Below are 12,337 nucleotides of genomic sequence, written 5' to 3'. Positions count from 1 at the left end.
CAGAAAATTATTTTTAAAGGTAATTTATGATTAGATACTGATACGTAAATAAGCCTTATAAAATAATCTTTTTAAAAAAGAAGCAAATTAAATTATTCTGTTCTTCCTGCCTACTCTCCCTTTTTAACTATGCCTGGTAATGAGAAAACAACAAGAAAGCCCTGAGTATACAGCTCCAGATTATAGTCTAGGCTGTCAAAAGCAAAAATTAATGCAAAAAAAAGGTATCTGGAAGATCTTAAGTCTCAAAAGATTTCTTTTAGTTTCATAAGAAATAGAATCTACAGGAAGAGTAAGTGGATGGATTAATCACATTATTAAGCATTTGTCTATGATATTAATATATATTTACACAAGTACATATGAATAGTTAAGACTTAAAGCACCCTGAAGACTACCTTCAGAATATTAAAAATAAAGAGGGGGACAACATAGTAAAGAGCCAAGATACTGGTAATAGAACAGGAAGGGGCAGATAGGCTTGAGTGTTAATATTTTACTTATCTTTCTGATTGATGGGTTCATGAATATTTATATTTTAAGGATTTTTTTCTTTATAAAAAGGATATCCATGAACATAGTCTGAGAGGGAACCACGGACTAGGAATTACAGATTAATCTATTTCTTACACCTGAGAACCTCGATGACTAAACCAAATAAAAACCTTTAGTATGAATATGAGAAATTCTATCATACTCTGCCTCTTATTGTAATTAATTTGTCTGCATGTATTTTCTGCCCAATTAGATTTTAAGTTCATTGACAAAAGAGAAAAAAAAATCTCACTTTGATATTGGCTTCAATCAATGAACAATTTTAAAGCATGTAATGTGTATGACTCTGGATGTATTAAATTTGTGATGCCTGAGTTTTGACTGTCCAGGTAGAAATGTTCAGTGAGCAGGCAATAATATGCATGTCAGCTGAGATGATGGATAGAATGGTTGTGGAATGGATAAGAGGCTAAGAACCTAACTCTAGGAAACTATATTGAAAGAGAAGGCACAGGACAAAGAACTATTGAAAAGAGAAAGACAAGAGTGATTACATGGCACTGTTTTCAGCTCTACCACTAAATTCACTTTGCTACATTGATACATTCAATTCCACAATTAGACTATATATTCCACAATGGTAAGAATAAATTCTTGCCAATAAATACAGTCTGCATTAATTTTTCCCACATACATTTATTTATTATAAAATATAAATACTTACTAGAACAGTAATGATGGATAGGCAACAAAATTCAAATTATATAATTACAAAAATTCTACTGAAATAAAATTTAGTGTATAATAATACTCTTAACAATACACACTTCTATTCCAGCTATAATAATGTGGCCAACTGAATGCTAAACAGCAGACTACTTGAAAATCTAATTAACTGATAGACTGTATTTACCATGGGAGAACAGAAATTCTCTTCAAGCCCGTACTGAATATTTTCAAATTAAAGTGTATATAAGTTAATTTTTTATTGTTTGTTAAGTCCTAGTTTTCTACATTATTTTTCTGCCTTAATTGCTCCACAGTCTCAAAATTAATGCTTGAGCAAAATAAATGGTTTCCACTGTTTCTCAGATAGACTTAATACTCACCGGTCATCAGTACTTTGCTCATCATGTAAGAGTCGCTCTTTATTTAACCCTATCTTCTCAAGCTCATGAGTTAATTTTTCAAGATCATTATTCATTTGTTGAGTCTTCAATTTTTCATTCACCAAATCCTTATTTTAAAAGTAATGCAAAACTCACATAAGTGTTGTGAACATAAACATCAAAGAAATTAGCCAAGATTTCATCCAGGAATACACATAATTTAAACCAGTAAAGACAGGCTGTTGCTGAACTTCTTATCAATAAAAAAATCATTAAGCAAAAAAATTTAACCCAGTTCAAAGAGTAATGTTTTCCTTCTTCTATTTTGCTAATACTTTTTAACTTTTTAATGTTAAAAACTAAAAGGAGAAAATCGTACTTGTGATCACACACCTTAGGTTTGAAAAGTGTGGGGGAAACAAAACATATCCATTAACTTCTCATACTGAACTAAAACTTTAGTGCATATTTCTTTCATGTTGGATACAACACCCTTCTCCCATCACAAGCACCCCTCTCCCAGTGGAAGAGGCCTAAGACATTGATCTGAATAACTAGGGGGAATTCTTGGAGATGCAGGGACCAGGAACCTATTGTTCATGTGTGTAAGATTGTAGAACAACAGAAAGGAAAAAGAAAAAGGATAATAATGATCCCTTTTCAATGTCTTTTTAGCAGAAAGGCAGATTTCCCAGTGCAGGCATCTGCCAGAATGCTAAGTTTTTTTTAATTGAACTTAAAAGGTTATCATATATAGTAGAGCATAGGGATAGCAAATAAACACTATTTGCTCTCTTCTGAGCTACACCAACCATTTATTGCCAATCTATTACTCCTATAAATTTTAGAATTTTTCATGATACACATATCCAACCAACTACCAATTGTTTGGTGTTGACATGATTTGCATTCTCTTGCTTATATTCTCTCAGTCAAAATTCAAGGGACTTTGGAATCTGAAAGATCTAAGATTTGAATCCAGAAATCCAAATCTACCCTTTTGTTCTTAAATAAGTTACTTTATGTCTCTGAACCTTAGTTTTCTAATTTAATGGAGGTAACAGAAATAAAGGATTGGTTGTAAAAATTATCTAGTATCTGGCACATAGCTAGTATTCAGTAACTAGTAATCATCACATTCAGTAAGTTTTGATCATATATTTTAATATTACTTTGAAACAAAAGTGTAAAATTATAATAAGTCAGATACTACATGGATAACTTATTACCTAATTTCTTAAAAAATACAATTTGCACTCACTTCTTAGTTTTAACAAAAGTTGGAAATTTTTTAATTCTAAATTTCTGCTTTGAACCATAAATAGATGATACAAATTACCATAATAAAGCTTAAAGAAGTTCTAAGTTAAAAAAATTTAAAAATTTGTGTGAAATTTAAGTAACTATACTCACTTCTCGTAATGTAACCAAAGTTTTTATATCAATAGTTGCTCTTTTCACAAGCTCTTTATTTTCTTTCTCTAATTCTTTCAGACGAATGCAGGATTCTTTATAAATACCAATCTCTTTGAAAAGGGTTTTGTTTTCTTTTTCCAAATTTCCAATTTTAACATTATTTTCTTCTAATGTGGTATCTTTTATTTCTGCTTGTTGCCGGAGTCTCTTATTTTCCTTCTCCAGTTGTTTTTTATCCTTTTCCAGTTGAGAAGTCTCTTGCTCTAATGATTTATTTTCTTTTTCCAGCTGTTCTAGTCTTTTGCTAGATATTTTTAACTCTTCTAGGTTTTTCTGCAATGTTTGATTTTCCATCTCTAAGTCCTGTAGTTCACTTTCCAATTGTTGGATTTTTTTATTGCTGTTTTCAAGAGCTTTCTGCAGCCTTTGATTTTCTGTATCTAAACCCTGATAACTAACTTCTAAGCGTTCTGTTTTCTTGAAAGATGCTTTCATGAGCTCTAAACCTTTCTTAAGTTGTTCTTTTTCACTTTCCAGTTCTTTATTCTCTAGTTGTAGCTGAGCCATCTTCATGCTTGCACACTTCAAAGATTCCACACTCCTTCGAAGTTCTAAGTTTTCCTCATCAAGCTGGGAATTCTCTTTTTCCAGGGATTCTAACTGAAAAGTGAGGTTTTTAAAGCTATCCAATGTTTTTTTAAACTTCCTATTTTCTCTTTCTAACTCTGAATTTTCTTGTTCTAAGGCCTCAATTTTTTCACAAGTAATTTTTAAATTGGTTATCTTTTTCTGTAACAATTCATTTTCTTTCTCAAGATGATGCAACTCATTTTCAAGTTCTTCTGCTCTTTCTCCTTTTTCTTTATAATGTTCCAATTCTTTTCTGATTTGCCTTTTTTCAAATTCAATCTTGCTTAGCTTGCTACTTGTTTCTTTGATCGATTCATGGAGAATTTTGTTTTCTTTTTCAATGTCTTTCACCCTTGCTTCAGCACTTATCTGGGAGCGCTGCCTTAAGGAGGACACGGTTTGATTCAGATGTTCATTTTCCTGTTCTAGTATTTTAATCTAATTTTGTGTAAAAAAAAAAAAAGGAGAAAATTTACATGAACTAAATATTTTAAAATTACATAGTTTTCCTCCTCCAAAAATTAGCAGGGAAATCAGATCATAAAAAGATGCTAAAATTGTCTATTTTGATTGTAATTCTGACAAATATTTACTGAAAGATCACCATGTACATGTACTGCGATCTATAAATTTCATATCTTTAGGGAGTCCGAAATATACAGGAATGGTTAAGAGAGATTAATATGATCTTCAGATTATATACTGGTGATATGTTTCAAATTCAAATATGAGTCTAGATGAAATGTATACACATATCTTCTTGAAGATACATGCTTTTACATTCATTCAAAAAATTTCACAATGCATATATATAGGAAGACCTCAGTAAATACAGTATTTGCTCTATTATATGCATAAATGTATGTGTGTGTGTGTGTGTGTGTGTGTATATGTGTGTGTGTATATATATATATATGGGTATGTGTGTACTTGTGTGTATTCATTTCCTAAAAGAACTCGTTTGGAGACACCTAAACAACAGTATCCCTGGTACATTTAAAAATGAAAACATCCAATTTACAGTATGGTCTACTATGATGGCAATGGTTCTTAAAATTCAGTGTGTTAAACAATCAATTCCCTGAGAAACCTGTAAAAACAGAGATTCATGCTTAGCTCTAGAATTTTTGTTCCACAGTTCCATGGAAATGCGTATTTTTACAGGTGACCTAAGGACTAACCCTGGTGGTTCAGATGGTAAAGAGTCTCCCCTGCAATGCAGGAGACATGATTCAATCCCTGGGTCAGGAAGATCCCCTGGAGAGATAAATGACAACCCACTCCAGTATTCTTGCCTGGAAAATCCCATGAACGGAGGAACCTGGCAGACTACAGTCTACGGGGTCACAAAGAGTTGGACATGACTGAGCAACACTTTCACTTTGAGGACTATAGCTCGATAATACAAATCATTTTACTTCTAAAAATTAGAAATTTTAAAACAGCCAGTTATTTAATCTATTTGATTCGTTTCTTCAAGCATAACATGTGAATGACCAATAAAACTTAACAGTAAGTATGAAAATATACAGAACAGTTGCTGCCTCCACTTCAGTGGGATCAGAGTAGAGCTGCACTTCATCCCAATTTCATTCGGGGCCTTCAGTATCTGCTGTCTCATTCCACTGACAGTTGAAAAGCAATTCATGCACAGGTACCACGAAATTTTATATCTGATAATTATTATGCACACTGTCAATTAAAAAAATTCTAAGTTTTCTCTTCAACTTTTCAAAAATGCATGGGATAGAAAATGAGGTAAAACTACAGTTATTTTAAAATCTAAAAATTTCTAAAATATTTCATTTAATGTTATTATGAAGATTTTACTTGCACAAACTTTAAAATAACCTTTGTTAATAAGTTTTAAGATATGTTGCTTAATAAAAAAATTTATGAACCTGTCTCTCTGAATTTTCTCGAAGTGTTTCAATTGTTTTTTCAAGCTGAGCTTTTTCCTTCATTAGATCCTTGCTTAAATTCTGACAATTCTGAAGACTTTGCTTTTCTTGAATAATCTCATTTTCAAGGATTTCAACCTGGTGAAAATGAAATTACAAAACAATATATCATTAGTATTTCAAAATAGTGGAAGCATGTAAAAACAAAAACTAATCACTGAATAAAGGGTAGAAGACAGTTTTAATACTCAAATAGTGAAATTTAAGAATTTCATAGAAAAATTCATTCATAGTATTTCAAGGTACTTTTAGCAGCTATCTAAAATACACAGACATGATTATCTTTCTTGTCCTCTGCATCTTTGAAGGCAAATTTCCACTTCTAAACACAAACACACCTGCATACTACACACATGCCACATGAAGAATACACAAAACTTACTGAAAACAACTCTCTTTGCTTGAATGGATTTGTAAAATGAAAATTTAATTCGTCACGGAATTTAGTGCACAAGGAGGAAAAGATGAGAAAATGAGGAGACAAGAAGGAACTTGGATTAAAAAGAGAAAAAAAGGAGACTACTAGAGAAAAAAAGATTTGAGCAAAACTCTAGAAAGTATGAGGTTAACAAGTATGAAAAAGCAAATTCAACTTCAAAACATGCCAAACTAGTGATTTCCCCATTATTATATAACATATTCAAACCAGGTAACCAAAAAAAAAAAAAAAATTTAGGCATATAAAATATTCCATTTCGCAGAAAAAAAAAAAATTCCATTTCACATTTAAATATTGCCTAAATCCTTGTAACAACAGTAAGAAACTCTAAGAAGTAACATTAATAGCTCAAAAGCATAAAGTCGCAAATCTTATTCAATAATTCACATTAAGTTTACACAATCAGGAACCTTTAAGCTATTAATAACTAATCTGGTTCTCACATTAAATACTGAAATATATGGAAAGTATTTATTTAATTAGACTCATTTGCTGTATTAATGGAATTCAAGTGAAACATTCAGTTTACAAAAGATATGCAAAGAATTAATCAAAAATTGCTGGAATCACTAATTTACTAATTAGACTTTAAAGTTAATTTCAAAATCAAAATTCCAGATTTATAGTGGCAACAAAAATAAAACCATTCCAAGTTCTAAATGGCCACTTCTATTTTAACACTATATTTATTGTGAAATGCTTATTTGGTTAATGAATTAAAGATGATGCAAATAATGTTTTAAAAGAGAAAAAATCTTTCAAGAAAATCAAAGTGTCTATCTGCATTATCTAAGGCACTGGTTCTCATGGCATGGTTCCACAATAGCAGGATGAGTCTCACCTAGGAACTTCTTGGAAGTGAGAATTCTTATCCCACCCCAGCCCTACCACATTAGAAACTCTGGGCATGCGGCTCAGCAATCCGTATCTTAACAAGTGCTGAAGGTTACTGTGATGGATACTTACCTATTCAAAGCTATTGGTCTCAAAACTAGGCAGATTTTCATAACCAAACTAGAAACTGAGAATCCAGAGGAAAAATTAGACATAGCTGACACATGTAGAAGAATATTTATTACAGTATATTTTTCAGTGACCAAGAACTGGAAACAAAAGTGAAAGCACATTTTGAAGGGTATACATGATGGAGGGTATTCATGATAAAAATATCATGAACATCTTGATAATACAATTTCTATTTAAGTATACTGTGTGTATATGGTTGTGTAGGCACAAAGATATGCACAAATAAATTACTTGGTCTAACTGTCTCACAACAGGAAAAGAGAGTATCTCAGAGATATTGCCAGTTTGGATCCAGACCACTGCAATAAAGTATCACAATTAAATGAGTTAAGTGAATATTCTAAAAGCTATGTTTACCCCACACTGTGGACTATTAAGTGTGCCATACCATTATGTCTAAAAAAACAATGTACATACCTTCATTAAACAATACTTTACTGCTAAAAATGTTAACCATCACCTGAGCCTTCAGCAAGTTTTAATCTTGCTGGGGAGGTGTCTTGCCTAGATGCTGATGGCTGCTGACTGATCAGGGTAGTGGCTGCTAAAGGTTGGGATGGCTATGTAATTTCTTAAAATAAAACAATAAAGTCTGCTCTGTCAGTTGACCTTTCCTTTCATGAACAATTTTTCTGTAGCATGCAAGGCTACAAAAACTTTTTTTTCAAAATTGTGGAGTCACTTCTCTTAAACACAACCACTGTTTTATCAACTTTATGTAATATTCTAAGTCTTCTGTTGATATTTCAACCAACTTCACAACATCTTCAACAGCAAACTCTGTCTCAAGAAACTTTCTTTACTCATGCATAAGAAGTAACTCCTAATCCATTATAGATGTATCATGAGATGGCAACAAATCAATCACATCTTCAGGCTCCATTTCTAATTCTGGTTCTCTTGCTAATTCCTCCACATCTGCAATTACTTCCCCCACTGAAGCCTCTAAGTCATCCATGAGGGGTAGAATCAACTTCTTCCAAACCCCTGTTAACGTTATTTTTACTTCTTCCCATGAATCACGAATGTTCTTAATGGCATTTAGACTGGTAAGTTCTTTCCAGAAGGTTTTTAATTGACTTTGCCAGATCCATCAGAGGAATCACTTCTGATGGCAGCTATAGCCTTACAAAATAAAGAGTAAGACTTCAAAGTCAACTTGAGTCTTTGATCTATGGGCCGCAGAATGGATACTGTGTTAGTAAGCATGGAAACAACATGAATCTCAATCCTAAATCTCTAACAAAGCTCTTGGGGATCAGGTGCACTGTCAATGAGCAGTCATATTTTGAAAGAAATTTTTGTTCAAGCAGTAGATCTCAAAAGTGGGCTTAGAGTAGTCAGTAAACCACACTGTAAACAGATATGTTGCCATTCAGGCTTTGTTGTTCCATCAAGAGAGTACAAGGAAAATAAGTACAGAGAGAACAGATTAAGCAGAATTCTTAAGGGCCCTAGGATTTTTGAAATTATAAATGAGCACTGACTTCAAGTCACCAGGTTCATTAGCCTCTAACAAGAGAGTCAGCCTGTCCTTGAAAAAAAAAAATTGTTGTGGCATGCAGGATCTTTAGTTGTGACATGTGGGATCTAGTTCCCTGACCAGGGATCAAGTCTAGGCCCCCTGCCTAGGGAGTGTGGAGTCTTAGCCACTGGGACCAGCAGGGAAGAAACCTGTCCTTTGAAGCTTCAAACCTAGGCATTAATTAAACTCTTTCAGCTATGGAAGTCCTAGATGGAATCTTGTTCCAATAGAAGGTTGTTTGTCTACACCAAAAATCTAGTTTAGTGTAGATTAATTAATTAATTATATCTTCTGGAAAACTAAATACAGCTTCTACATTAGTACGTGTTGTACTTTTATGTTACAGAAACATCTCTCCTTCAACCTCACAAACCAACCTCTAGAAGATTAAAAGTTTTCTTCTGAAGCTTCCTCACCTCTCAGCCTTCACAGCTCTGGATTAGGCTTTGGCTTAAAGGAATGTTGTGGCTGGCATGTATTCTATCCAGACCACTAAGACTTTCTCCATGTCAGCAATAATGCTCTTTCACTTTCTTATCATTCAAAGTTCACTGAAAGTACTTTTAATTCAAGAACTTCCTTGCATGAACATCTTGGCTAACTTGTAGGAGACCTACCTTTTAGTCTTTCTCAGCTTTCAACACTCCTTCCTCACTATTCTGAATCATTTCTAGCTTTTGACTTGATTGTGAGAGAGAGAGATGTGCAGCTTTTCCTTTCAGTTGGACACATACAGGCCGCTCTAGGGTTATTAGTTGCCTAATTTCAATATTGTAGTGTCTCAGGGGATAGGGAGGTACAAGGAGAAGCTGAGACGTGGGGAAATCACCAGTCAGTGGAGAAGCTGGAACACTACATCACTTGATTAAGTTCACTATTTTATATGGGTGCAGTCTATGCCACCCCAATACAATTACAATACGAACATCAAAGATCACTGACAGAGATCACCATAACAAATACAGTAACAATGAAAGAGTCTGAAATATTGTGAGAATCACCAAAACGTGACACAAAGACACAAAGTAAGCAAATGCTATCAGAAAAATAGTGCTGAGAGACTTGTTTGAAGCAGGGTTGCCTCAAACTTTCAAGTTGAAAAAAACAGCAGCAGCAGCAGCAGCAATCACCTGTGAAGTACAATCAACTACTATGCAATAAAATAAGTATGCTTTTTATTTCTTTTCAGAGTCTGCTTAAATTCAGGTTTCAAAGTCCCTAAACTGTGGCCTCTAAATACCACTGTCCACTAAAAGAAAGAAGGGCTTTTTAGAGAAATGGCTGTGTCCAGGTCTCAAGCAGGAAATGTTTCAGCAGAACCTAGAACACTCTGTCACAGCAGAAAGCAAGGAAGCTCTCCAGGAGTGCTTAGGTCATGTCATAAGGATTCAGGTAGCAGCTTAAAAGAGTTGAGAGGGTAAGAAAAACAGTGTATTCAAATACTTCAAATACTTTAAAATCCATGAGTTTATTATGACACCACAACAAACTCAATAATTATTTCAGGAGGATATGAGAGAACCAATTTATTACTAGGAAACCGGTAAATAAAGGACAAGAATCAAACATTCATCCTACTTTACCCACCCTAAGAGTTGTTCCTCAGAGTAACTAACAGTGGTTTATTTTTTTAACCCAGTATTTTTTTTTAAAAAAAGGTTTTCATTACAGAAACACTCTAGCTTCCAAATAAAGAACAGATGATATAATATCAGGATTTTGCACCCTCTGATTAATTAAGGGATCTAAACCAATGATTTTCCATGACTACAAATTCACAAAAAGAGACAACCAGATATGTACCACCTGTTTGAAGTTTCTTCAACAGAAAAACTACTAGGAAAGAAGAGTAAATCTACAGATTAAAAAAGACTTAAGGGACACATAACTGATTGAACATACCAATCTTATTTGGATTTATATTCAAAAAATATTTGAATATACTTATATTAAAATATATATATATATTTTAAAAAATCATAATAGATTTCAGGAACTGAAATGCTGATCAAAAACTATAATTTTTTAAGTGTGATATCATCACTGTTCTTTTTTTAAATTCCTTACTTTTTAGAGATTTACACTGAGATATTTATTGGTAAAACATTACCATGTCTAGGACTTACTTCAAAATTATCTGGTGGTTGCACAGACAGTATCAAGGACAGAAGTAAGATTGGTTGTAAGTTAATAACTGTTGAAGTTGAATGAGTCTAAGAGTGCATTCACTTCTATTTATATAAGTTTGAAATCTATATAATCAGTTAAAATAATACTGAGGGTACAAAAAAGTTGGAAAATAAATGTTCTATCTAAACATTATTTATTTATACTTTTATATATACCTTTTTTATATTATATTAAACATTAATTTTTATACCTTCTTACTTAGTCTTTGATTTTCTTTTTCAATTTTCAGGATTTTGGAGGTGGTGCCTTCAGCAGAATCCATAGTACTCCGAAGCTCCTCTACAGTTTTTGTCAAACTCTGATTTTCCATCTCCAACTTCAACAATCTACTTGATGTCAATTCATTCACCTCATGGCCCAAGGATTTCTGTGGTGCTATAATATTGAAAAATATGACACTGGTAAGACTATGCTTACTCTTCACTATTTAAAATATTTAGTGTAAATACACTAAATCATCTGATCCTTAACTTTATAAAAAATTAATGAAGTTATACAAGATAGACACAATTAAAAAAGAGAGATAAAATACAGGCAAATCTTTAAATTCTAACGCATTCACAAGCCAGGGCTTTCCTGGTGGCTCAGTGGTAAAGAATCCACCGGCAATGCAGGAGCCGCAGGAGATGAGGGTTCAATCCCTGGGTCGGGAAGATGCCCTGGAGAAGGACATGGCAACCCACTCCAGTATTCTTGCCTGGAGAATCCCATGAACAGAGGAGCCTGGCTACAGTCCATAGGGTCGCAAAGACTCAGACACAACTGAAGCGACTTAGCACACACACACGTGTACATATCCACAAGCATTCTAGTGGGGGGAAAAAGTACAAAATTTAGACTGAAGTGACTAGACTTTTAGCCCTAATTCCATGAGAAAGCAACTTTAACCTCAATGAATCTTAGGTTATGTGGACAAAACATAGCTACTACCCCGTGTATCTAACAGAGTCACTGTGTGACTCAAATAAGTAGTATAAAGCATATTCTATGCCACACCTTCAAAGATTAAAAAAGAAAAACAGTCTGAAGGGGAAAAAAAATCCTAATCTGATTCTGAGAAAGGCAAGACAGGCCACTTCAAAAAAGTCTTTCTCTAAATGAAGAATCTAGCTAATTAAGTATAAACAGCAACATGCAGTCCATTTTGCCAATGGAAATCATCTTTCTAAGCAGCTTTTGGAATTATACTCTTTATTTTTTTGGAATTATATTTTTTAAAATAAGAAAACTCAGTTTCAACTCCTGGAAATGTTATCCAGTAAGCCAAAAATAATTATTTTCTAGTAGCTGTATAACAGACTCACTAAATATTTTGAAGATACAAAAATATTAGGATTCACAAATGAAATATGACACTTAGAATTTATTTTTAAATCCTAGATTTCAGGAAAGGAAATGAACAGAAATACAGGAGGGCATTTCTAGGTCTGTCTACTTTGTGTATGTTTGAAATCCTCCATCATAAAAACCAAACACACACACACACACACACACACACACACACACACACACACACACACACACACACACACACACACACCATGTA

General features: G+C 33.3%; 1 protein-coding gene across 6 annotated transcripts in view; it reads right to left on the bottom strand.

Annotated features, from left to right (window-relative positions):
- The window catches only part of CCDC88A (coiled-coil domain containing 88A), a 111,513-nt gene that overhangs the window by 37,590 nt on the left and 61,586 nt on the right, over positions 1–12,337 (bottom strand). For all 6 annotated transcript variants that reach the window (XM_065929260.1, XM_065929261.1, XM_065929264.1 and 3 more), the window contains exons 13-16: positions 10,982–11,166; positions 5,552–5,689; positions 3,018–4,088; positions 1,605–1,732 (exon numbers count right to left, since the gene is read on the bottom strand). In XM_065929260.1, the coding sequence (XP_065785332.1) occupies positions 1,605–1,732; positions 3,018–4,088; positions 5,552–5,689; positions 10,982–11,166 (1,522 nt within the window). The remainder of the gene's footprint in view (positions 1–1,604; positions 1,733–3,017; positions 4,089–5,551; positions 5,690–10,981; positions 11,167–12,337) is intronic.

The sequence above is a fragment of the Muntiacus reevesi genome, chromosome 3 (assembly GCF_963930625.1).
Source record: "Muntiacus reevesi chromosome 3, mMunRee1.1, whole genome shotgun sequence".
Taxonomy (NCBI): Eukaryota; Metazoa; Chordata; class Mammalia; order Artiodactyla; family Cervidae; genus Muntiacus; species Muntiacus reevesi.
This window is presented reverse-complemented; position numbering and strand designations above follow the sequence as displayed.